This window comes from Polyodon spathula, chromosome 19 (assembly GCF_017654505.1).
Source record: "Polyodon spathula isolate WHYD16114869_AA chromosome 19, ASM1765450v1, whole genome shotgun sequence".
NCBI classification, from domain to species: domain Eukaryota; kingdom Metazoa; phylum Chordata; class Actinopteri; order Acipenseriformes; family Polyodontidae; genus Polyodon; species Polyodon spathula.
Window position 1 is genome coordinate 32,196,659 of NC_054552.1, and position 22,842 is coordinate 32,219,500.

At 43.8% G+C, this 22,842-nt stretch overlaps 1 protein-coding gene across 2 annotated transcripts; it reads left to right on the forward strand.

The window, feature by feature from the left end:
• The first annotated feature begins 375 nt into the window (after nucleotides 1-375).
• On the forward strand, nucleotides 376-22,018 carry LOC121294921 (mothers against decapentaplegic homolog 3). 2 transcript variants are annotated; one of them, XM_041219122.1, is made up of 9 exons: nucleotides 376-996; nucleotides 15,072-15,265; nucleotides 15,416-15,550; nucleotides 15,800-15,874; nucleotides 16,309-16,359; nucleotides 16,830-17,042; nucleotides 17,701-17,838; nucleotides 18,093-18,237; nucleotides 20,557-22,018. In XM_041219122.1, the coding sequence occupies exons 1-9, from the start codon at nucleotides 791-793 to the stop codon at nucleotides 20,678-20,680; spliced, it is 1,281 nt and encodes a 426-aa protein (XP_041075056.1). In that variant the 5' UTR covers nucleotides 376-790; the 3' UTR covers nucleotides 20,681-22,018. The 2 variants fall into 2 exon arrangements, with proteins under 2 accessions (XP_041075056.1, XP_041075055.1); XM_041219121.1 differs by having other exon boundaries at nucleotides 377-996; nucleotides 16,827-17,042.
• The last annotated feature ends 824 nt before the right edge of the window (nucleotides 22,019-22,842 follow it).

The following is a 22,842-nucleotide window of genomic DNA, read 5'->3' on the forward strand; positions in this document are numbered from 1 at the left end:
AATCAAAACTTAATTTGGTGTAGATGTGCAGACTTACTGTACTTCCTGTTTTTTTGTTTTTTGTATGTTTTTTAAATTATGATAACTATTTATTTATGGTCTCAACATCACGATGTCACAAAAGGTTTTTTAAGTTGACGGGATACACATTGCTATGATAGACACCACGAGTACGACTAGCCGAGGCTGCACGGTTTATACAAAGTAAAACGTGAGCCAACTTTGATGAAATGAGAGCAGCCTACGGAAAGACCCGTGTCTCTCAGCCACGGCAGCTGATTTGGCTCGCCGATACAGTGTCGTGCCCTCTCTCCACAGTTTTCATTTAGTCTGAAAAGTAGAGGAGGGGGAATAGTTGCAAATTTGCATGAAAGGCAGACTCCTGAGTGGACCTGCATGAGTGAGTGAGTGAGTGGGCGCTTCACTGCATAAAAAAGCACTGGAGGCGGATGAATCTAAACTTCAGTACACCAGAAACGCAAACTTTGCATAAGATCATCCATTAATAAAACCAATCTGTCCCAAAGGCGGCGTGTGTTCAGCTGAGTATCTCGGACAAAAACAGCAAGAAAGGTCTAAAAACCGAGTGATTAATAAAGCAAGGACTACGTTTCGAGGCGGAGTGTTACTGGCTCCTGCTTGGGGTTGCAGAGCGCTGGGTTTTCAGCTCTGCTGAGTTGTCTAGAGTCGGTCTTTGACAATCAAAACTTTTTTTTTTTTTTTTTTTTTTTCCATAAATAAAATCTGAGATTGAGTTGAGCACAGGGGCTTGTAAAAAAGGTTTTAGAACATGTCTTCTATTTTGCCTTTTACTCCCCCGATTGTTAAAAGGCTTCTAGGCTGGAAAAAAGGCGAGCAAAACGGACAGGAAGAGAAATGGTGCGAGAAAGCGGTGAAAAGTCTGGTGAAGAAGTTGAAAAAGACGGGACAACTGGACGAACTGGAAAAAGCGATCACAACTCAGAATATTAATACGAAATGCATCACCATACCCAGGTACAGATCATATTTAAACACGCTGACACAGACGGGATTCAAAGTTGCACTGATAATATAGTCGTCCTAGTATACTGTTAACGTATCCCAAGGATTACTTACTGTTGTAGTATGAAAGCCAGCAGTAGGGCTGTTTTCGTTGTGTAGTGTTTTCTTTGAAGCAAACCTGTCTTATTAATGTTTGCCCACTGTGGTTGCAAGGCCTGTGTATAGTTTGATTTTTTTAAAAAATGTAAACAGTTGAATATGTTTGTTTTTTTTCTTTCTTGTGTTAAGTTGAAAGGAGCGTACAGTTCAAAGACTCATGAGTCCCGTGCACACAATGAAAGTGGGTTTCTGTGCTGGTTCACCCACCAAGAAAATACAGGATTGGGTTGTGATTCTGAAGTTGACGCAGTTTAATGCCACGCGTTGTTACTACTGTGATACAATTTGAGTACCGCCACAATGGGAGAGATCATGACACTACTGTAGCTTCAGAAGCCGGTATAAATGTAATGCTTGATGCAAAAGTACTATTGTTTTTATTCACCTTTTTTTAACAGTGACAACCTGTTGCCAGACTAGTGTGGAATAACTATGCTAAGTGTGCTTAGTATACTGCTGTTGAAAAATGTATGACAGATGTTTTAAGTCTCGTTTGTGCAGTAGCTGTGTGGATGAGTTCTAGTGACAGCTGTTGATTGGCAGGTAAGAAAGGCTTGCCTGATGACAAAGGCACGGTCCAGACTGGTGAGATCAGCTGGTAGTTGTAAATTCAGACTGGCAGTCACCTGTGTGGTTTTATTACTGTGCAAATGTGTTGGTTTGGGCATAGCGAAAAAACAAACAAGCATATACTGTACCATGCTCCAATCTAAGTGATTTATATATACTGTATCTTGTGTAGTTAGTCCTTTCACTAATGTATTTTACAGTAGTTTTAGGTGTAATGGTTCTCATTTGATATACTGTCAATGGGGATGAATGTGACCGACACACTTGTAGTAAAGTCTAAGGCATTGTTCCATGGTGGCGTTGCAGTGCAGGTGGAGTTTATTGATTGCTGTATCTCTGTTACTGCACTGTAAGGAGCTGCATGTGTTTTGATTGCTGTATCTCTGTTACTGCACTGTAAGGAGCTGCATGTGTTTTGATTGCTGTATCTCTGTAACTGCACTGTAAGGAGCTGCATGTGTTTTGATTGCTGTATCTCTGTTACTGCACTGTAAGGAGCTGCATGTGTTTTGATTGCTGTATCTCTGTTACTGCACTGTAAGGAGCTGCATGTGTTTTGATTGCTGTATCTCTGTTACTGCACTGTAAGGAGCTGCATGTGTTTTGATTGCTGTATCTCTGTAACTGCACTGTAAGGAGCTGCATGTGTTTTGATTGCTGTATCTCTGTAACTGCACTGTAAGGAGCTGCATGTGTTTTGATTGCTGTATCTCTGTTACTGCACTGTAAGGAGCTGCATGTGTTTTGATTGCTGTATCTCTGTTACTGCACTGTAAGGAGCTGCATGTGTTTTGATTGCTGTATCTCTGTTACTGCACTGTAAGGAGCTGCATGTGTTTTGATTGCTGTATCTCTGTTACTGCACTGTAAGGAGCTGCATGTGTTTTGATTGCTGTATCTCTGTTACTGCACTGTAAGGAGCTGCATGTGTTTTGATTGCTGTATCTCTGTTACTGCACTGTAAGGAGCTGCATGTGTTTTGATTGCTGTATCTCTGTTACTGCACTGTAAGGAGCTGCATGTGTTTTGATTGCTGTATCTCTGTTACTGCACTGTAAGGAGCTGCATGTGTTTTGATTGCTGTATCTCTGTTACTGCACTGTAAGGAGCTGCATGTGTTTTGATTGCTGTATCTCTGTTACTGCACTGTAAGGAGCTGCATGTGTTTTGATTGCTGTATCTCTGTTACTGCACTGTAAGGAGCTGCATGTGTTTTGATTGCTGTATCTCTGTTACTGCACTGTAAGGAGCTGCATGTGTTTTGATTGCTGTATCTCTGTTACTGCACTGTAAGGAGCTGCATGTGTTTTGATTGCTGTATCTCTGTTACTGCACTGTAAGGAGCTGCATGTGTTTTGATTGCTGTATCTCTGTTACTGCACTGTAAGGAGCTGCATGTGTTTTGATTGCTGTATCTCTGTTACTGCACTGTAAGGAGCTGCATGTGTTTTGATTGCTGTATCTCTGTTACTGCACTGTAAGGAGCTGCATGTGTTTTGATTGCTGTATCTCTGTTACTGCACTGTAAGGAGCTGCATGTGTTTTGATTGCTGTATCTCTGTTACTGCACTGTAAGGAGCTGCATGTGTTTTGATTGCTGTATCTCTGTTACTGCACTGTAAGGAGCTGCATGTGTTTTGATTGCTGTATCTCTGTTACTGCACTGTAAGGAGCTGCATGTGTTTTGATTGCTGTATCTCTGTTACTGCACTGTAAGGAGCTGCATGTGTTTTGATTGCTGTATCTCTGTTACTGCACTGTAAGGAGCTGCATGTGTTTTGATTGCTGTATCTCTGTTACTGCACTGTAAGGAGCTGCATGTGTTTTGATTGCTGTATCTCTGTTACTGCACTGTAAGGAGCTGCATGTGTTTTGATTGCTGTATCTCTGTTACTGCACTGTAAGGAGCTGCATGTGTTTTGATTGCTGTATCTCTGTTACTGCACTGTAAGGAGCTGCATGTGTTTTGATTGCTGTATCTCTGTTACTGCACTGTAAGGAGCTGCATGTGTTTTGATTGCTGTATCTCTGTTACTGCACTGTAAGGAGCTGCATGTGTTTTGATTGCTGTATCTCTGTTACTGCACTGTAAGGAGCTGCATGTGTTTTGATTGCTGTATCTCTGTTACTGCACTGTAAGGAGCTGCATGTGTTTTGATTGCTGTATCTCTGTTACTGCACTGTAAGGAGCTGCATGTGTTTTGATTGCTGTATCTCTGTTACTGCACTGTAAGGAGCTGCATGTGTTTTGATTGCAGAATCAAAACACATAGAATTGGTGTAAAAAGCTTTTAATAAAACAGCATGCGGTTCCGATGTCTTGTGGCAGATATTCCAGAGCGCTGTAGTTCAGACATCACCATAGTTATAAAACATGTGAATAATAGCTACCAGGTGTGTCTGCAGCTAGGGCTTGGAATCCCAGGTGCGGGAGAAACAATTGGAACATTTCTAACACACAATGGTCCATTGTGAACCACTTGGGATAGCTTGAACTGGGAACAACCAAGGAGCTTGGGTTCTTCTGTATGGGTTATTTGATTTGAACCACTGTGGTTATGACGTGACGTGTTGTGTAACACAGGTTCAGTCAGAGGTGTTTCACCTTGCAGACCGCTTGTGATTGAACCCAGGCTCATTAATCATTGCGAGTTTATCAGTAAAGCAGTGGTGGAAGGTCTGGGGTCCTGTGCACTTGCAGTGTCTCAGCCCAGGGGATATAAACTCCTTCTCAGCGCTCCTAAGATTAGACTAGCGCAGTGCAGAATGACTAATGATGTCTGAATGTACACTCTGTATGGATCACAATGCAAAGAGCCTTTCTACTGGGAGAGGGCAACATATCTTTGGATGTAGGGACTCGCTAAAAATTGGCAGCAGCAGGGCTTTAATGATCAGCTGTGTGTACGAGGATAGACCCGTCTGTATGTGTGTGAGGAGAGACACGTCCTGGGCTTGCCACTAGTCTGGTATTCCCTATAGCAAGTAAACAAGTTACAGGTATTGTCAGGCAAGTGAGATTTGAATGTGTAAAAAGTGAAAGATGGTCTGGAGATTTCTTTACATTTTTATACCTTTGCTGGTTTCAGGTATTGGTGTGTACAGTATTCTGTGGTTTGGGGGGGTGATTGGTTTCTTTTCAGTTTCTAGTCATTGATCTTAGTGACATTAGCTCCGCTAGGACCTGGTGTCCCGTTATGAAACCCTGTGCTATTAATAGGCTGTTGCAGGCTGTGGGCTGCTGTAACTGCAAGCCGGGTGGTTAATATTAAACTCAACAGTATGTTATGGTAAAAGTGGCATTTGATTTTTAGCATTTCATTAAATAAGATGTTCTAGAAACTTGAACTCGGTGGTAGCCTCATGTTTTCTGTGCATGCAGGAAAGGGTATCAGGACTGAAGGAGAGGGCCTATAGTGAGGAATGCAGAGGAGAGTACACAGCTGCAGTGGCAGTAAGAAGTAAATTAGCCTTGCAACTGATGTCTGACTGTATAAAAACTATTCAAATCAATGCCTTTCTTCTGCATGAAATTTGACATAGCAGATGTCTAGCTGTAGCTCTAGGTGAGGTCTGATATCAGAACAGTGCTGAATGATGATGTCATTGATGACGTCATACTACAGCTAGCCGTGTCTTGGGCACCCTGTCAGCTTCTGCTACCTGCTGTGACCTTTATACATCTGGATTAGTTTATATGAATGTTTAGTATTCAAAAGCATATCAAGAAGTGATTCTAATGACAGAGGTCTCGCTCGGTTCAATCGCGATACCTCTGTGGTCACGTTGGAAACACCTATGTTTTTCAGCTGTCATTAACTTGCTGAAGTCATTCCTCCTGGGCACATTTCAGAGGCTCTGTATGAAACAGCTGGGGCTATGGTGGCGTGGTCAACGTTACAACTTGCATTTAACTCCTCGCTGATAGAAGCCTTACAATGCCTGCAGTGTGCTGACTGTTCACACAGTACAGTGCACAGTGATGTCCTGTGTGAAGAGTTCTGCTCAAATCAGTATTGGTGGCACTTGAAAGTGTGCGGTGTAGATAAGGCCAGCTGTACTGTAGCCAGGGGTAACCTTGGGCTCCTTTAGTCCTTCCACTGCAAGACTGTTCTTCTACTGGACCTTTCATTAATTACATATACAGGTCTAGAAAAGATAGCCCCTGAAAACTGCACACTGCTCAGACTTGCCTCTATCGATCTATCGATCTAGCTATCTATCTATCTATCGATCGATCGTGGTTCATACTGGGACTAAATAACACGAGTGAAGAGTACAGGTTGAATGAATTCTCTTTGGTCTAGAAGAAAGACGGGAATGGGTGATTAAATGAACAGCCAGCTGGTTCCTTTGGGTTACGCGTCCAGGATTAATGCTAATCTGGGTCTGTGAAACCAGCCGTAAATCCCACATGGTTAATCCGAGTTCCTATTTCAAACACAGAGGGTAGGGCGTGAGGGCACAGGTAGAAGCTGAGTCTGCTGTGCACTCCTCTTCATCAGAAAGGAGACAGTGTGATGTTTGTTTCAGCTGACACACGCACCCACCCCTCCCCCTGAATCGCTCCAGTCACTGAGTCACCAGAGAGCTGACGAGAGAGAGCTGCCCTGCTCTAGCACTGGGAGGGCAGGAAGAGCTCCTCTCGTTCCAAACCTCTTTTTTTCTTGACTCTGGATCGCTATGCTCCAGCAACCTCAGACAGCAGGATCCTCTGTAGCCAGGGTGATTCGGAAGTCACTGGACCAAAACATGTCCTCTTGTCCAGTGACTTCTGGACAATTTATTGCAATTTGTGCTAAAATGCCTTGACTAGTCTTTGTCTAATATAAGTAACCCTTGGCAAAACAGTATAGCTGCAAATACTGTGCACAGTTTGTATGAAACTTTCATTTGCTTTCTACAGCTGCAGTCAGCAGTTAATGCAGTTAATGCTGTTATGAGAGCGTGGTTTGTCCAGCAGGTCAGTTCGGACTCCTGGGATTTAAAGAGAATATATTCTGAATTGTTGTTCTGAATCACACACACACATCCATGCCTTTCAGGAACCTGCTGTCAGTTGTGTGCCAGCTTTCCCACACAGCCCTGGCTACACCCGTTTTTATAAATAAGTTTAGTGTTACAGTAACAGAGCAATCCAGCACTTCCTGCTGGAGTTTGTCGTTTAGCTTGAAGGCATCTTAGCTTTGAAGTGACTTTACAGGTGTGCTACCTGACCTCCTGGGTTAACATGAAGCTAAAGCCCATCATTTCTTATCATTTATTTCTGTTCTGCCTACATGCTTTCTTTTACCTTTCCGGTTGCTTTAGATCAGGTCGTATTCATTTAATGTGTTGGGAAAGTGAAGTGCTCAGTTGTGCTTTGTCCGATGTCCGGCCTTCACGTTATGTAAAAGGAGACGTCAAGCGATCTGGAGTGGCACTCTGAGCAGGGTTCTTTTAAATGGACCAGGCTGTCCTCTAACAGCACCCCTGGTCTGTGTGGATCCATTTTATATTCATTTATACTTTGCTTGCCTTTGTGTTTTTTGGCAGAGGGACAGAAATCTGCATCCTGCACGTACGTTTTAGTTTTTTTCAAATGCAAAACGAGTGAGTCATTGGTGCAGTTTGGCCTCATGTTTAGTCTTTGTTCCCAGAGGGTCTAATAATCGAATGCAGGTAGCTGGAGTTTGATATGAAGAAAGTGATTGGATAAAAAAAAAGTAATGGTTTTATTGGTCATTGTACAGAACGAGGTGGGAGTTTAGGCATGATGTGATCTCACACAGTGTATTTTTCGATTATTTTTCCCAAACTGGTGTTTTAAATGTTGTTCTTATTGAGAAAGTCATTGTGCGCCGCTCTTGAAGCAGCCATTACTAATGCTGCTTCATCTTCATTTTGTCAGTAGTTATTCGTCTGGAACCAAAACAGCATGCATTAGTTATGGTTTAGTTTAAAGAGACCAGATAGTGCAACATGAGGAAACAGAGAACAGTTTGCACAGCTCAGTTAACCCTTTACCTTCTGAAACGCACACTTTCCCATTGTGATTTATTGTTCAGAAAGAGGAGGATGGACTATAATGGTGCTGTTGTGTGAGATAACATCAAAACGTTCTGCAGTACAGGGCTGGTGTATTCCAATGCTAAGGCTCCGAATGCTTTTGAAAGTGTGTCTGCTCGGATTAGGATCACCAGCGCGGTTTCTTGTTCAAAGCCGCTCTTGGGTTCAATGTGAAATGGCTGCCCTGGGGGCTGGCTGGGTGAAACAGGGAGGCAGTCATTACATTCCTGTAACCAGGGCTTGTATGGACAAGCATCGTGTTCGAGTGGTGTATGAAATACCATCGCTGAATACACGCTGCAGTGCTGCCGTTTATTTGGTTTGGCTTCAGCATGCGGTGTAGTGTTATTGCTGGGGAGAGCGTCACTCTACAAAAGGGTGTTCCTCACTAATTGCGGTTTACATGTGAGACGATGTGTACTGTATAACGGTGCATTTGTGCAATGTATCAATCAGGTACGAGGACTATACAGTATGTTGCCGATTTAGTTTTGCACTGTTCAGTTTCTCGCATTAGAAGAGGCTGCATCTTCAGGCATTCTCATAACAATATTTACTCATGAATGTCATTTTCAGGAGTGACTGCATCACTGTATGAAATAAACAAAACCCAGTACTTCTGTCAGCATTGGTTTAGAATGCTTCCTTTGTTTGGAAAGGTGATGACAGTAGATGAATTAAAACCCGTTGCTTCACTGTGCCAAGACCTTTCCTCGAACTGTGTCAAAATGTTTACCATCCAGTACATCCATTTTGTTTTGTTTTTTTAATTTTATTTCGCAAAATGAAAAGCGAAGGCTTACCAAATTGGATCCAAGTGCTAGTTTCCCTGCAATCTGGCTAGCTAGGCCTTATGATCTTGCACATGAACTTGTGTTGTTTGGCAGTCTGCCAGTGTCTTGACCCCCATGTGATGCAAGGTGTTCATTCAGCGCATCAGCAAACCGACACCTTGGGGCTCCTGAGTTCAAGAGAGGAAGACGGCCCGGCTGGCTGATGCAGATCATGTTGTCTGAGCTCGCGTCACCAATACAAGATCATTATTCATGGAGAGATCTTTAAACAGGAGAGGTCCGTTGAGCTGCAGCATCTTGTTTTTGCATTTGAATGTGTGTTAAAGTTTGGAACTTTGCTTACTCTTCAAACCATGTCACCATACATCCTTATACAAGTTGTTTTCAACTGGTTCCAAGTGTGTTAAACCATGTTAAAAATTTCAGCGAATAGGAAATTAAATGGGATCCAGCACCCCTGAATAATAGAGCATTGGGATTTGTAATTCTCTTGCTGTTCGTTGCAATACTGTAGAATGAGGCTCTAGTATGAATGCATTTAAATGAATCTTTTCAGTTGTTTCTGTTTTATTCAGGGTTTCATATATGTTATGGAAACAATTTCATAATTCACAGATGTTTTAGTACGTCCTTGGAGTTGCTGTAACCTATCACTGCAGCAGTGGGAGTTCCATAGCAACCTCCTGTTGCAGGTGTTCGGTTTAACTGAGGCCCTTTCCAAGTGCTCACACAGGCCCAGACACAGCACCCCCCCCCCCCCATCCCCCATAGCTGCACCAAGACCCATGTCATCACATGTTAAGAAGGAGCAGTCGCAGATCCTGAAGAGAACCCTCGATGATCTGTTGCTTTATCATTAGGGATTTATCAAAAACGACAGGAAGCCCGCAGAACCCCCTAGCATCTCCAGAGCCGTGCCTTTTTTGTCAGCCAGAGATTGGCCTTGGATTTCGTTGGCTCCACACGAAACTGGCTTTCACCTCCTACAGCTTTGGGTCTGCTCATTTCCTTAAAATTTTACCTCCCATTGTTAAAGAAGTGCTTTTTCTAGTTCACGTTGGAATATCTTGTCCACCCGCTAGGGGGTAAAACAGGTTAACTGCTCCTGACACCACACAGCCGGCACCCGTCCTGTTTCACCTCTCATAGGCACAGTGGATGAGTTCCTGTAAAGGAATTGTTTCCTTAATAAAGAGCCTGGTCTACCTTCAGTACAAGATAGTTAATTGGGGTTTAAAACACTGTGGGGCTAATCCACTTAGCTTTTGCTTTAGTGCCTACTGTGTCACTTCAGTTGATTCTCTGAGAGGCTGCTGAAATTACGCATTAATTCTTTGCTAGTGTCGAAGTGCTAGTTTCAGTGTCTGCCTCGCTGGGTATTCAGTGCACGGAGTTCAAGCAGGACAATCCTGCGACCACAAAGTTGCTCTTCTGTGCTCCAGTGTGAGGTGGAGCTGGGATTCCCCATGCAGGGCTCTGGAAACGGAGAGCCGTGGAGTCAATGGGATTTCTTGTGTTATTCAGCGCTTAGGAATGCACAGACTTGCTGCAGTTTGTGTGTAGGCGTTTGTTTGGCTTGCTTGGGGGTGGATGGTTTAGAAAGTACTCTCGGATTTTGCGTTTGCTTGGATAATGGATATTTTATGTACAACGAGTGTGTGTGCCTGTGTTTTTTTTTTTCTGTAACAAAGAAAATTGTTTTTCTTGAGCAAACCTCAGTCGTGACAGACTTTCTAAATAGAGAGCATTGTTAAAAACTGAAGCGGAAATCATTGTTTAAAATAATTGCTAGCCCAGCAATTTAGTTGTCTAGCATAATGCCTACTTTAAAACAGGTCTGACTCCCACCAGCGCTGTCAGGCCCTTGCCTTTTCATTAGCAGGATCAGCTGATTGCTTAGATCCTGATTCTTACTAATCTCAGACTAGTGTTCCTTTAGGTAAGGCAGGTTAAGATTAATGCTGATCGGGGGTGTGTGTAGCCAGCCATATATCCCATTCATCAACACCAATTCAACCCCCAAAAGCATTCTGCCCCATCCTGCTGAACAGACAAAATCATCATCTGGTATGTGCTGAAAGGATAGTATGAAGCGAATGGTGGCAATGCAGTTTTAACAAGTGTGTGAGAGAGAGAGAGACACACAGACATTGTTTCAGTCATATTAACTAGCATGGCATAATCAGGAGCATTTCCCTTTTGAACTCCCAGTATAAAATGTCCTTATTTCAAGGTGAAAGCATGCAAACAGTATTTAATAAACCCTGCAGTGGATCCTTTTCATAGCAAATGCTGTGTTATTGATTTTAGCCCCTGAAAAGGAACCCCCCCCCCCCCCCCCCCCACACACACACACACACATGTGCTTCTACAGTGTGCTACAGCTATCCCAAAGACACGCTGTCACAATGTTTATCGCACAGTGCTTTCCCATTCATCTGCGGCAGGTGATTTCATAGTCACTTGGTTTACTTAAAAGTTTAAAGAATTGTAAGTGCATTGCAGCTAAAACAGAGCAGTCATCCGCGTGCACCACCCACTATCGCTGCAGTTTATTTATATATATCACGCTACAGTAATGAGGTTTTCAAAAACTGGGAACCCTGCCCATTGTGTTAATGTCAGGTGTACAGCCTGCGCACAGTCTGCAGTTTATTCCAAGCCTGTATAGATGGTAGATACTGTACTGCAGTACTTCGTTTGGATATACAATGGTATGTAGAGGCTACGTTTAAAAGCCTTGATTTCCAGTTCTCTTTCAGACACGAAAAACCCCATGAAGTTGCTGTTACTAGAAATAAACAGCTCTTGTAAATGGTGTTTTTGTTTTCCTTGGAAGATTTGAAGTAAAAAGCGGAGGAGCGGTTGAGAGAGGCTGTGAAACAGAGGAGATTGAAGCCACAGAGGAAGGTGGTTGTGGTGGACAAGGAGGTTGCTCGTGGTTTCAAAACCCCTTTCCACACACTCGCTCACACACACACACACAGAATGCAAAAGAAGAACTTACTGAGAACTGTCAGTGCTGTGTATAACTTCACAGTGAACGATTACAAAACACCTAGACTAGCAGCACAGAGCTGGAGCGCTCAGATTAGTGGCAACCTTGTGCTCCCACCTCACTACAGCAGCAAGACCCCACAGTGGGGGTGGGGTGGTGGGGGGATCTCACACTGTACCGTACAGGGCCTCAACTTAGTCTTATTTGAAAACCGAACTGCAACAAAATTAGACTGCATGAGGAGGTGACTTTGAAGATTATTGTTGGAAAACAAAACCACAATGTTGCATAAGACTTTTGTACTAAACTGGATGTGGTTTAGAAAATACTGATTGAAACAGTGCAGGTACCATCTGCTGTGCCATCTAAACCAAGAGCTGTAGCATTGTAGTTTTGTTAGATTGCCTTTTATTTGTGAATTAGGGTTATAAATGTGTGGTCGTGTTAGGAGGCAGAGCTGTTAACACAGCGACGCTGCAGTCTACAGGAGCGGATTGTTCTTCTGTGTGTGGAAGGCGGAGGCTGCAGTCAAGCAGCAGCAGGATTCTGGGTACCCAGCACCACTGTGGCACCTCAATGACATGCTGCCGTTTTGAATGTTTATTTCCACAGCAGCAGCAGTGTGGAGTAGCCCTAGTCACTCTGTGGCTTCCCTGAGCGCACAGCCCTGAAGATTTTGGACATTCTGCTACCCTGCTGGTCCAGTGGGTGGGCTGCAGGCTTGCAGGGCACTGCTTGGTACCAGATTTAGTTTCTTTTAAGAAAATGTGCGTGTACTGAGTGGGTCTGTTACCCCTATGCTGGGGGCCAGCAAGGGCAGCGTGCCAGAGGACATGCAGCAGCTACAAGCTGGCAAAGCACTTGCTGCTCTGCAGACAACTCCTGGCCAGAGTATTTTATAGAGCGCAGAAGAATGCACTTTGATCTGCCGGGCAGGCAGGAAGAAAATGCAATCACAAGCGTGCAGGGAGGAGACTCGTAATGTTTCAAGATAGGCAGTAGGAAGTGTTTAGGTCCCCATACCTGCTAGGTATTTGTGGAGGATTAGAGAGTGATCCTCCCTGCTCTGGTATGCCTTTCATCCTCTGCAGAGCCCATCTGCTGTAGCCAGAGTCGCAGGACGGGAAGCTCAGTATTCGTTTCTGTCTGGTGCTTTTTTCTTTCCAATGATGCGTCAGTGATAATCTCCTTCCAGGTTCGAGACACTTACATCTCCTGACGAACTTGAAAAAGTCACTGAAAGTGTGTGTGTGTGTGTGTGTGTGTGTGTGTGTGTGTGTGTGTGTGTGTGTGTGTGTGTGTGTCTATATATATAATTAGTGTGTGGATTCAGATTGGAAGTTAGGAGGTACTTTTTTCATCCAGAAATTAATAAAAAGCATGGCATAGTCTGCGAACAATCAGGGATGAAAAGCAGACATTTTGCATAGCAGCTGCACCCATTTCAGATTGTGCTTTAATCAAACTGCTTTTAAAAGAACAGTCCACAGAGGACATTATCCCCCTCTTGCTCATTCTGAGAGACGGCTCTGTTCAGTTACTGTACTGCGCACAACACTTCAGTCGAGGCTGGCATTACGCTCTGCTGTGTGACCTGAAGCTTGTGAAAAGGGTGGTCCGCCCCCAGTCATTAATTGATAACCCTGTCTGTCACATACTATAGAGAACCTTTAACAAAGGCAGGCTTCAGTTACCTGGATCATCGTCTCTCAGACAGCGTGTTTGTCATTGACAGCAGTGCAGGAAGCAGGGCTGATAGACAGAGACAGAGCCCTCAGTAAACCCATGTTTATTAGCAGGGAGAGGTGTGAGCGGCTGCTTCCTGTGCTCTGGGGAGAGCGAGGCTGTGGTTTCAGGGTGGCTGTGGGAGTCGGGGGGGGTGTGGTGGGGGGGGGGGGGGGGTGGGGGGGGGGGGGTGTTAACCCTGTGCTTCCCATAATACAGCTGGTTTCAGTTAACCAGTGCCCACCTACATCAATGGAAGACCATTTTCATTTCTGCAGTTGCTTCACATTAGAACTGATGAAAATCAGCAGCAGCTTCTGGTTGTTAATGCTCTACATGACAAGTGTTTGGTTTTTTTTGTCAAAACCGTGATCGTGATGTTATTGATAATGTTGGGGGTGTGTGTTTGTTCAGTGCCATGTAGTTTACACTGGGCTTCGATCTGCTGTTCGCACATGCACACACTGAGACTCACACACATGCACACACACACACGCGCGCGCACACACTGTCTGCACTGAGTGAGGACTGCTAACCTAATTCTTTACGATGGCTGCCTGTTTATTGATGTGGAAAGTGTTAGGAAACGGCACGCTGTTCAACTCTCTGTTCGTGTTCTTTTATTTGCTCTGTGGCTTTTGTTAACGAGACCTTCCTCCACTCTCCTTGAAAGTTTTAATAATTGAGAAAATGAAGAAGGCAATACAGAGCTCTTTGATCTGGCATGGACTGTATTACAAATTGGTTATACTGTTGAGCTCATGCCAAGGCAAGTGTTTCCACAAAGCATTGTAGTGTAACTGCATTAACCAAGGTGATTTTTTTTTTTGTGTCGAGAGTTGTTGTTTGAGAAGGAGGTGTTCAGTTAGTGTCTTGTTAGCGAGAGGTTGGGTTATGGTTAGGGTTCAGTTAGTGTCTTGTTAATGGACAGGGGGATTCTGTACAGTATGTCCTGTCCCACGCTTGTTTCTGGTGGATGTCATTGCCGGAGGCTCTTTCTTAGTGAGAGGTGGTATTAAGCAATCCCTCCTGCTGGATATATGGCCGGTGAGCAGAAAGGCAGCCTGTTTCTAAAAGCACACACAAGACATTCTCGCAGGAAGTGACTTGTTATTTATTGAGACACGAAAGTGGGCGGAGGTTCGAATCTCAAACGGGGGGGGCTGTTTGTAGTTTCAGGGGGATTTTTTTGTTTTGTTTTTTGTCTGCCATTTCTTTAAGGCACAGGAAAATGAACTCAATCTGCTTCTGATTCTGAATGCAGCAGTCTAGTCCAGAGACCCTGGATTAAGAACGAGAATCTGGTGTTATTTTTATTTTCATCAGATTGAGAAAAGCCCCCGTGGTGATTGTTCTGTTTTCTTTTAGTATGATTTATTAAGATTTAGCTCTGATGAAAAGTAAAAACAAAGTGAAATAACCAGACGTCATTAATCTCCATGTGGAAAGAAGCCTGTGTATCAACAAGTTGATTTTTGAAAACACTGGCAGGTTGTTGATCATTTAACAGAAAGAATGGTGAATCAGGCTTATTGAATGTGGTTCTGTTGTCTTTTCATGTTTAAAGGAGGGAGAGATGGTTATCACGTGGGCTTGTATAATTTGTGCACCCGAATGGTAATGCACAGATAATGAGCGCTCTACTCTGAACATGTTTCCTGAGATATTCAGTCATGTGTGTGTTTGCGTAGGATTGCATCTCTTCCTGCAGGACGCCTTTGTAAACAAGGTGATTCAGTCCAGTGCTTGCCGTTGTCCCTGACTGCAGATCCTAACTGTATCCCTCCTTGCAGGTCTCTGGACGGCCGGTTGCAGGTCTCTCACCGGAAGGGCCTGCCGCACGTCATCTACTGCCGGCTGTGGCGCTGGCCAGACCTGCACAGCCACCACGAGCTGCGGGCCGTCGAGATGTGCGAGTACGCCTTTCACACCAAGAAGGACGAGGTCTGCGTCAACCCCTACCATTACCAGCGGGTGGAGACGCCAGGTAAACCAGCACACAGAGTCATCCTCCAGAGCTAAAGGAGGGACAGCAAAGCAGCCAAGTCCTGGTATTGTATGAAAAGATCCAAGTGACTGAACAATACCTTCTTCCCGAAATGAACGTCTCCTAACGCACCGGTTTGTTTTGTGACAGTGTTGCCTCCTGTGCTGGTGCCGAGACACACAGAGATCCCCAATGAGTACCCTCCTCTCGATGACTACAGCCATTCCATCCCCGAGAACACCAACTTCCCCGCAGGCATTGAGCCCCAGAGCAACTACATTCCAGGTACACAGGGCAGGGGGCTTGACTTTCATTAGAAAACTCGAAGATCGCCAAGCAGACAAACGTATAGACGATACTGGGTCTATAGAATTGATCTGAGCTGCGCCGCGCTTCACCAGCTCCGAAACGAAGCGTGTGCCGGTTTGATCACTTTTCTTTTCCTAATTGTAAAGCAGCGATGGAAGGCTTTGCTGTGTACTCATGGTTCATTGTATTAGAGGAGTGATAGTGTGATGTTTCTGGGCATTTCAGAAACCCCACCGCCAGGCTACCTCAGCGAGGATGGGGAGACGAGCGACCACCAGATGAACCACAGCATGGATGCAGGTAAGCATGACATGGGCCCAAGCCTGTCTGCTGTCGGCAAGAGACTGCATAACTGCAGTGAGGAGGAGCAGTTCACATACTGTCTTTGGTTGTTTCTTTCTACTTTTATTCCTTTCTGAGGGTGCATTGAATGAGAGCACTCTGTGGTTCATTGTTTTATTAGACAGATCCCAGCTAAACTAGTTCAACCTGACCAAGCACTGTCTGTCTTGTATTGGAATCCTGTAATTCAGTTTTAATGTAGACCCTCTGACAGTAGGTACAAACTCTTAACAGTTTAAGCTGTTCCAGCTTTTGTTCTTGTTTTAAATAGACACACCGTGCAACTTTTGCAATTGCCGCTGGCAGCGAAGGTTCACAGGAACACTCACGATGCAACTGAGTTATGCCTTGAACTGATTCTTAATTTCAATTCCTCATCTTTCAATTTTCAGGTTCTCCGAATTTGTCACCTAATCCAGTTTCCCCTGCACACAGCAGCTTGGGTAAGCATTAAAGCTGGACCGTCTTCTGTGAAGGTTAGCCTAGGTGAATGGCATGTACGTTATTAGTAATCAAATGAAATGTTTGTCTTTCTTAGTCATTTTTTTTTTACACATGAATGTGTAGTATGATGTTATTAGTCAGTAAGATGAGCGGAGGTTCAGGGGGAGGTCACATGGTTTTCAGTGGCTACAATCCCAGTTCAAAGTTTGCCTGTTTTTTTTTGGATCTACTGACAGAAAACATGTTTTTTTTGGGGTGAAAGGGTCAAAGATGCCACTGAAAAAATGAGAGAAGCTTATTGAGGTTAAGAAAAATAGATTTTAAAACCTTGAAAGTATTAATGAAGACTTGCATATTGATGACAGTACCATCACTAGGTGTGTTCCTCCCCATGGTCCGCCCCTTGTTTTCAGGATTAATAAATGCCATGACGTTGTTCTGATCCTGTTCCTGGTTCTGTCCCCAGCAGACCTGCAGCCTGTCACATACTGCGAGCCGGCGTTCTGGTGCTCCATATCGTACTACGAGCTGAACCAGCGGGTGGGGGAGACTTTCCACGCGTCCCAGCCTTCGCTCACCGTGGATGGGTTCACCGACCCCTCCAACTCTGAGCGCTTCTGCCTGGGCCTGCTGTCCAATGTGAACAGAAACGCAGCCGTGGAACTCACCCGGAGACACATCGGTAAAGAGCGCTCTTTATATTTCTGTGAAAGCGCTTGGTTTTGGTGTTTCATTCGCGTAATGTCATGAACAGGGGTTGAGTAGGTTTTATCATGTTGATTTGAAGCACAGCAGGTTATTTGGTTTGTTTTTCTATGGCTGCAGTGAGCCAGGCTGGGTGGTGCAGCGTGGTTAAGTTGCTGTAGTGGTGGCGGTCACCTTTCCACACAAACCCAGCTCAGGCTCCGCTCAGAGTAACAGCGTGGTTTTGCTGGAGTTCACGGTGGTTTCACTGCTGCAGTTGAAGCTTCCTGTTGTTCCATTCGCAGTGCTGACTCATCCTGTACCAGCACAGTGCAGCTTACAGTGGCAGGAACGAGGTTCAGTGGGTTCGGCACGGCAGGTTTCGAGGGATTGGCTGGCTCAGCTTTCACTGCAGTGAAAAGTGCGCAGAAGTGTGTCAGATCTGAGTTCAGCACTCGGGGGCATGTTTTTGTAGCACCTTTAATTCACTGCTGTTTTTTTTTTTATTTTAAGCATTATTATTTTTAGCAGTATTAGAGTGCTAGATTACTTCTAGTTTAGTAAAATGAGCAGGTAAAGTATGAAACCCATTCTAAATGGTTCGTTTTTTCATTATGTGTGCACATTGTGACTGTGTGGTGGTCTGTCTGTCTCAGGCAGGGGTGTCCGGCTGTACTACATCGGGGGAGAGGTGTTTGCAGAGTGCCTGAGCGACAGTGCCATCTTTGTTCAGAGTCCGAACTGCAATCAGCGCTATGGCTGGCACCCAGCCACAGTCTGTAAGATCCCTCCAGGTAAGCATGGGGGCACTCACTGTGCAGTGCAAGATCCTTGACCGAACCAGGCTTCCATGCGTTGCACAGTGCAGAAACATAACCAAATTATTTCACATGTGTAGCAGACACAGTGTGTACTGAACAAGATTTGCTGATCAAAGGAGCCACATTGGCATGACTGTAGATGCACTGTTTATGGGAATGGAGTCTTATTTTGCTTATACCCCACGCAGCTGAATCCCACACCTCATTGTTTTCCTGTCTGATCGCAGGGTGCAATCTGAAAATCTTCAATAACCAGGAGTTTGCCGCTCTGCTAGCGCAGTCAGTGAACCAGGGCTTCGAGGCGGTGTACCAGCTGACCAGGATGTGTACGATCCGCATGAGCTTCGTCAAGGGCTGGGGGGCTGAGTACAGGTATGACTGTCCTGCAAATAGGTTCCCATCTAGCTGCGCGGATATTAGAGCCACGTCCAGTACAGGTGCACACGAAACCCACAGCTCAACAAGTGATACAGTGCCCTCCTCTGAACTGTTGGAAATAGTGGTTTGTATCATCTTGGTACACGCAAGGGAACTATATTGAAGATATATTGGTGTGTATACTGAGATATGTAACCACAGCTTCACTTCCAGGAATTACTGAAGGGAGACACCATTTTGTTGCTGTTTTTTTTTAATTTTATTTTAGTTTTTGTTCCTCTTTTTAAAATGGCTGCCGTAGCTTATAAAAAGAAATGTTTGGTCGTAATTGTTGTAACAGCTAATTTAGAAAGAGGTGACATTCTTGATTCTAAACGCTGTGATCGGATCCAAATGAAAATGCAATGGCTGCTTGTTAGCGATCGTTGGCGGTTTAAATGCGGTGGGAAGTCGCTCTGATATCAGTATAATTAGTATGGGTGTGCCAAGTAATCTCTCTCAGCAGTCTTTGCCTGGAAACTAAATAGAATAGAGTATTAAATAAGTGCAGTTGCATGTACTGCATACAGATAGTCAGAAATGTATCTGGTGAGCTGGCTGTTGGGAACATTAAGATAAACATATCAAACAGCGTAAACGCGGCATCACTTTGAGACTGAAAAAAAATGGAAAATTAAAAAAAAAAAGAAAATGAGAATAATGTCCAGCAGTTCTGTACTCTACTGGCTAGCGTTGCAATAGTGGCAACTTTTATTAATACATCAGAAAAACTCTAAACTGAACAGAGAGGTAAATGTTTAAACTTGAAAGAGCGTTTGTGTTTTTGTTACTTTTTTTTTCTTTCTCTCCCTCACCCTCTCTCGGTCCCCCGGCAGGCAGGGAGGTGCAGTCTCACAGGGCTGCCTGTCATTAGGAACTCCCCGTCCTTGTAAGCCCTCCAGATGCTACCGAGGCCTCTGCTATAAACCAAGCCGATATCCCACGGCGGGCTCACAGCCAGGGCACGTAACATACTCCAGATGTGCACGGCTGAGCGAGTTAGGGGCTCATTATAGACAGCCTGTGATTACAGCTCAGATTTGGGCAGGAAAAGCAAATGGCATTAGAGCAATAATCCAGTATGAGAAGTGTGCTGTTGATTTTACTTCATTGGAATTCATTTGGAAATAATAATATAAATAATTGAGTTTGAATTCCCAGTTGGTACAATAAAACTACAGTAAGTATGCGCTTACTAGATTTTCAAGTGCTCAAATTCTTCATTGTTGTCACTTGTATTCCTCGTATGAGGTTCATTTTAAAATGGCAGCCTGTTTACCTCAGCTTTCAGTTCAGGTCAGTTATTTCACAGTAAGTTTCTCCCAGGAAGCTACTTTCCCACCGGTGGCGTTGTGCTTTGAATAGATACCACTGGAACGCTTGGTAACGAGGTGTGGTGTGTCTTTGTTTCTAGCTTTTTCAATAAATATTTGAGTTGTGACATTTTATTACTTTATCCTTGGCCTGCTGGATGTTTTGTACCCTTCTTAATGAGTATGTTCGAGTTGTTCTCTCGCTCTGAGTGTTCAGGTCAAAAGGTTGCAGGAGCCTGGTGCGTTCTTCAAGTGGGGTTGACTCATTTGCAGCAGCCACTCATTGTAAAAATCCAAAAGCTTGACAAGCTAACTAGGACCAGAAAAAAGAAAGAAAATGACTCCATTCAATCAACCGAGTCCGCCTGCAATAGGACACAGGTCAACTGAGACAGGCTGGTTTCATTGTTTTCATTTGTAAATCTTTTCCGTGACATTTACTGATATAGTTTCAAACAAAACTATGTACCCTGTCAGTAATTACTACCGGGCATGCATATAAAAAAAAAAAAGCTTTTCTCAGAACTGATCTAATTGATCTCCACACCTGCTGCACCTCTGTTATGAAAATCAAACATGTAAAAATACTGAAATCATTGGAAGCGTCTTCTTTAGTGAGATAAAGGACTGGGGTGTGTAGATCAGCCACTGTTTAGATCAATTGAGCAGACTCCAGCGTGTCTTACTAAGATCAACAATTCTCTGCTGGAGAAAAGGGGGGCTTTGCTCTTGTTTGAAGTGTCTCAGTGAATTAAAACTGAAGCAAAGACTTGTAAAGACTTTTTAGTGCTTTTTAAAACGTGCTGCTGTAAACATGATTGGGGTCATTAAGGCATTCCTCATTGTGAATCTGCAGGGCATCGCCTAAGCAGAGAGGAATGCATTTCTGGTCGGCCAGGCTGCGTGCTGTGTGTGGTTTTTTTTTTTTTTACAGCTCCTGTGTTTTGTTTGTCTCGTGCAGGCGGCAGACTGTGACCAGCACCCCCTGCTGGATCGAGCTGCACCTCAACGGCCCTCTGCAGTGGCTCGACAAGGTGCTCACGCAAATGGGCTCCCCCAGCATCCGCTGCTCCAGCGTGTCGTAAGAAAATCCCTCCCCCGCCCCAGACCGGAACTCCTGTGAGACAGAACCCGCGTGGGGTCTGAAGAATCGCAGCGTTGCTGGTTTCATTCGCTTTTCAATGCCACTTCTGCCACTTCTCAAAGACTTGTTAGCACTTTCTGTGGTAAAAGCCAAGGGCAAAGTGCATTGGAGACAGTACCGGTTAGGATGCCTTCCCAGAGCCGGTATCACGTGATTATTTTGTTTGGTTTTATTTGTCTGTTGTTGTATTGGTTTGTTTTTTATGTGTTTTGGCAGGTGGTGCCAGAAGCAGTAGCATGGGAGTAATATTCCTGAAATTGCAGGATTTCTGCTTCTCTTCTTTGAATTGTACAGGTAGAACCTTTTAGGGAATAGTTTATAACAGGAGCAGTTTGCAATAATGCTTGTTTCTTTGTATTAAAAGAAAAAAAAAACATTGAAGATTTAACACCTTGAATAAAAGGTTTAGTTTTTAGAGCAAAAGAAATGAAAAAGCTCACATTAGTTTATCTTAATCGTATCAAACAAACCATCGCTTTCAACTGAAAGAGTACGCTGCATTTTTACTTTCACACAATGTGGAAAAGGGGAACACATTCAGAAAGTATCTTTCTTTTATAATGATTGATAGTGCTGAGATTTCGCCCTGGCAGTGAGTGAGAATGCATGCTCAGTCTAGGGAGGGGTGGGAGTAAGACTCCAATTGCATAGCAAAGTGATCTATTCCAGGTTCCACTGTTGACTTTAATTAGACACGCCTGAGTTTGTTACCGATACACTGTGGCTAATCAAGCTTGTATTAAAACCTGGAATGGGTGAAACTGCTATGCAACAGGAGTCTTACTTCTGTCCCTGCATTCTCTTATGATGATGTTTTGCTGGACATTGTGTTTTTCAGTTTGGTAACTTGCTGCAGTGTGAAGGCAGTGGATGTTAGAAGCTCAGTTTCTACCCGCCCCTGTGATATCACAGTCCGTTGTTCATGGGCTTCATCTTACTGCAGTTCATAAATTCCACTGTGGGACACAAGCCACAAATCATTAACGAGCTACATTATTTGACCCATACTGAATGCATCTCAAAAGAACTGAACTTGACCAGTAAAGTGCTGGTGAATCAGCAACTGTGTAACAATGCAAACATGAATACAACTACTGTATGCAGTAGTTTTGTTGAAATGTAGTTTTGTATTGAATTAATTTATTACTGAGCAGACGAGGAAGTTCAGTTGTAATTTCTCCAAATGCTTTAATAAAGCAGTCCTGTTTCAGCAATGGTTTCTTTTATTGACAGTCGTAAAGGAACCTGTAAATACTGTATATAGACACAAACTGAATGATTATTTTTTCATTACATTTTAAATGGAGGTGGCATTTGGGATTTCACCATCACAAAGCAATAGCTGCAATTGAATTAAAAGAAAAAAATAATGTATGTTTTATGATATTTTAATTAAGCAAATTCACTAGATGTTCTGATCCTTTTTAAATAGATACAAATTCTTAACCTAAACAAAAGAACATATCCAGATCAAAGGAAAACCCAGTTAACCTTATTTATTAATAAAGATCAAACAATTCATGTGTTTTAGTGCCCTTTAAATAATTTTAGAATCCTGCTGTAAAATGGAATGTCCTGCATTCTCGGTTTACAAAGCAAGTTCTAGAATTGGTTAATCTAAATATATAGAGTGATGTGTTTCCTGAGTTTGTTCCCCTGTAGTATTTTTGTAAAGGCTGTGCAATGTGGAATGGCTTTGTTTTGAATTTGTACTGTATTAACACTACAGAAAGGGAACAAGTATTGCCTCTCCTCTTGTCACCCCCTCGCCAACCGATTTTTGACATTTATATCCTTCATGCAGACCCACTTTCCAGTACAGAATGGAGAAATCCACCTGCCTGGCACACAGCCTTGCTACAGGCATGTATAGTTCAGCAGGTCTTTAATGGATAGCCTGCTGGAGGAGATGCAAGCAACCATTGGGGTAAAACTGAGCTGGCTCTTGAGTTTCGAGCGACACATTGAAACAGGGTAGCGAGGGCCGGGCAAGTGGAATTCCTCGCCCCATTGGAACAGGCCTGGGAATGACGAGAGCAGAACAGGTGTCCATATTGAGCTCACTGCTTGGAGCTGGCAGTATTATGTAATTATACTGTTATC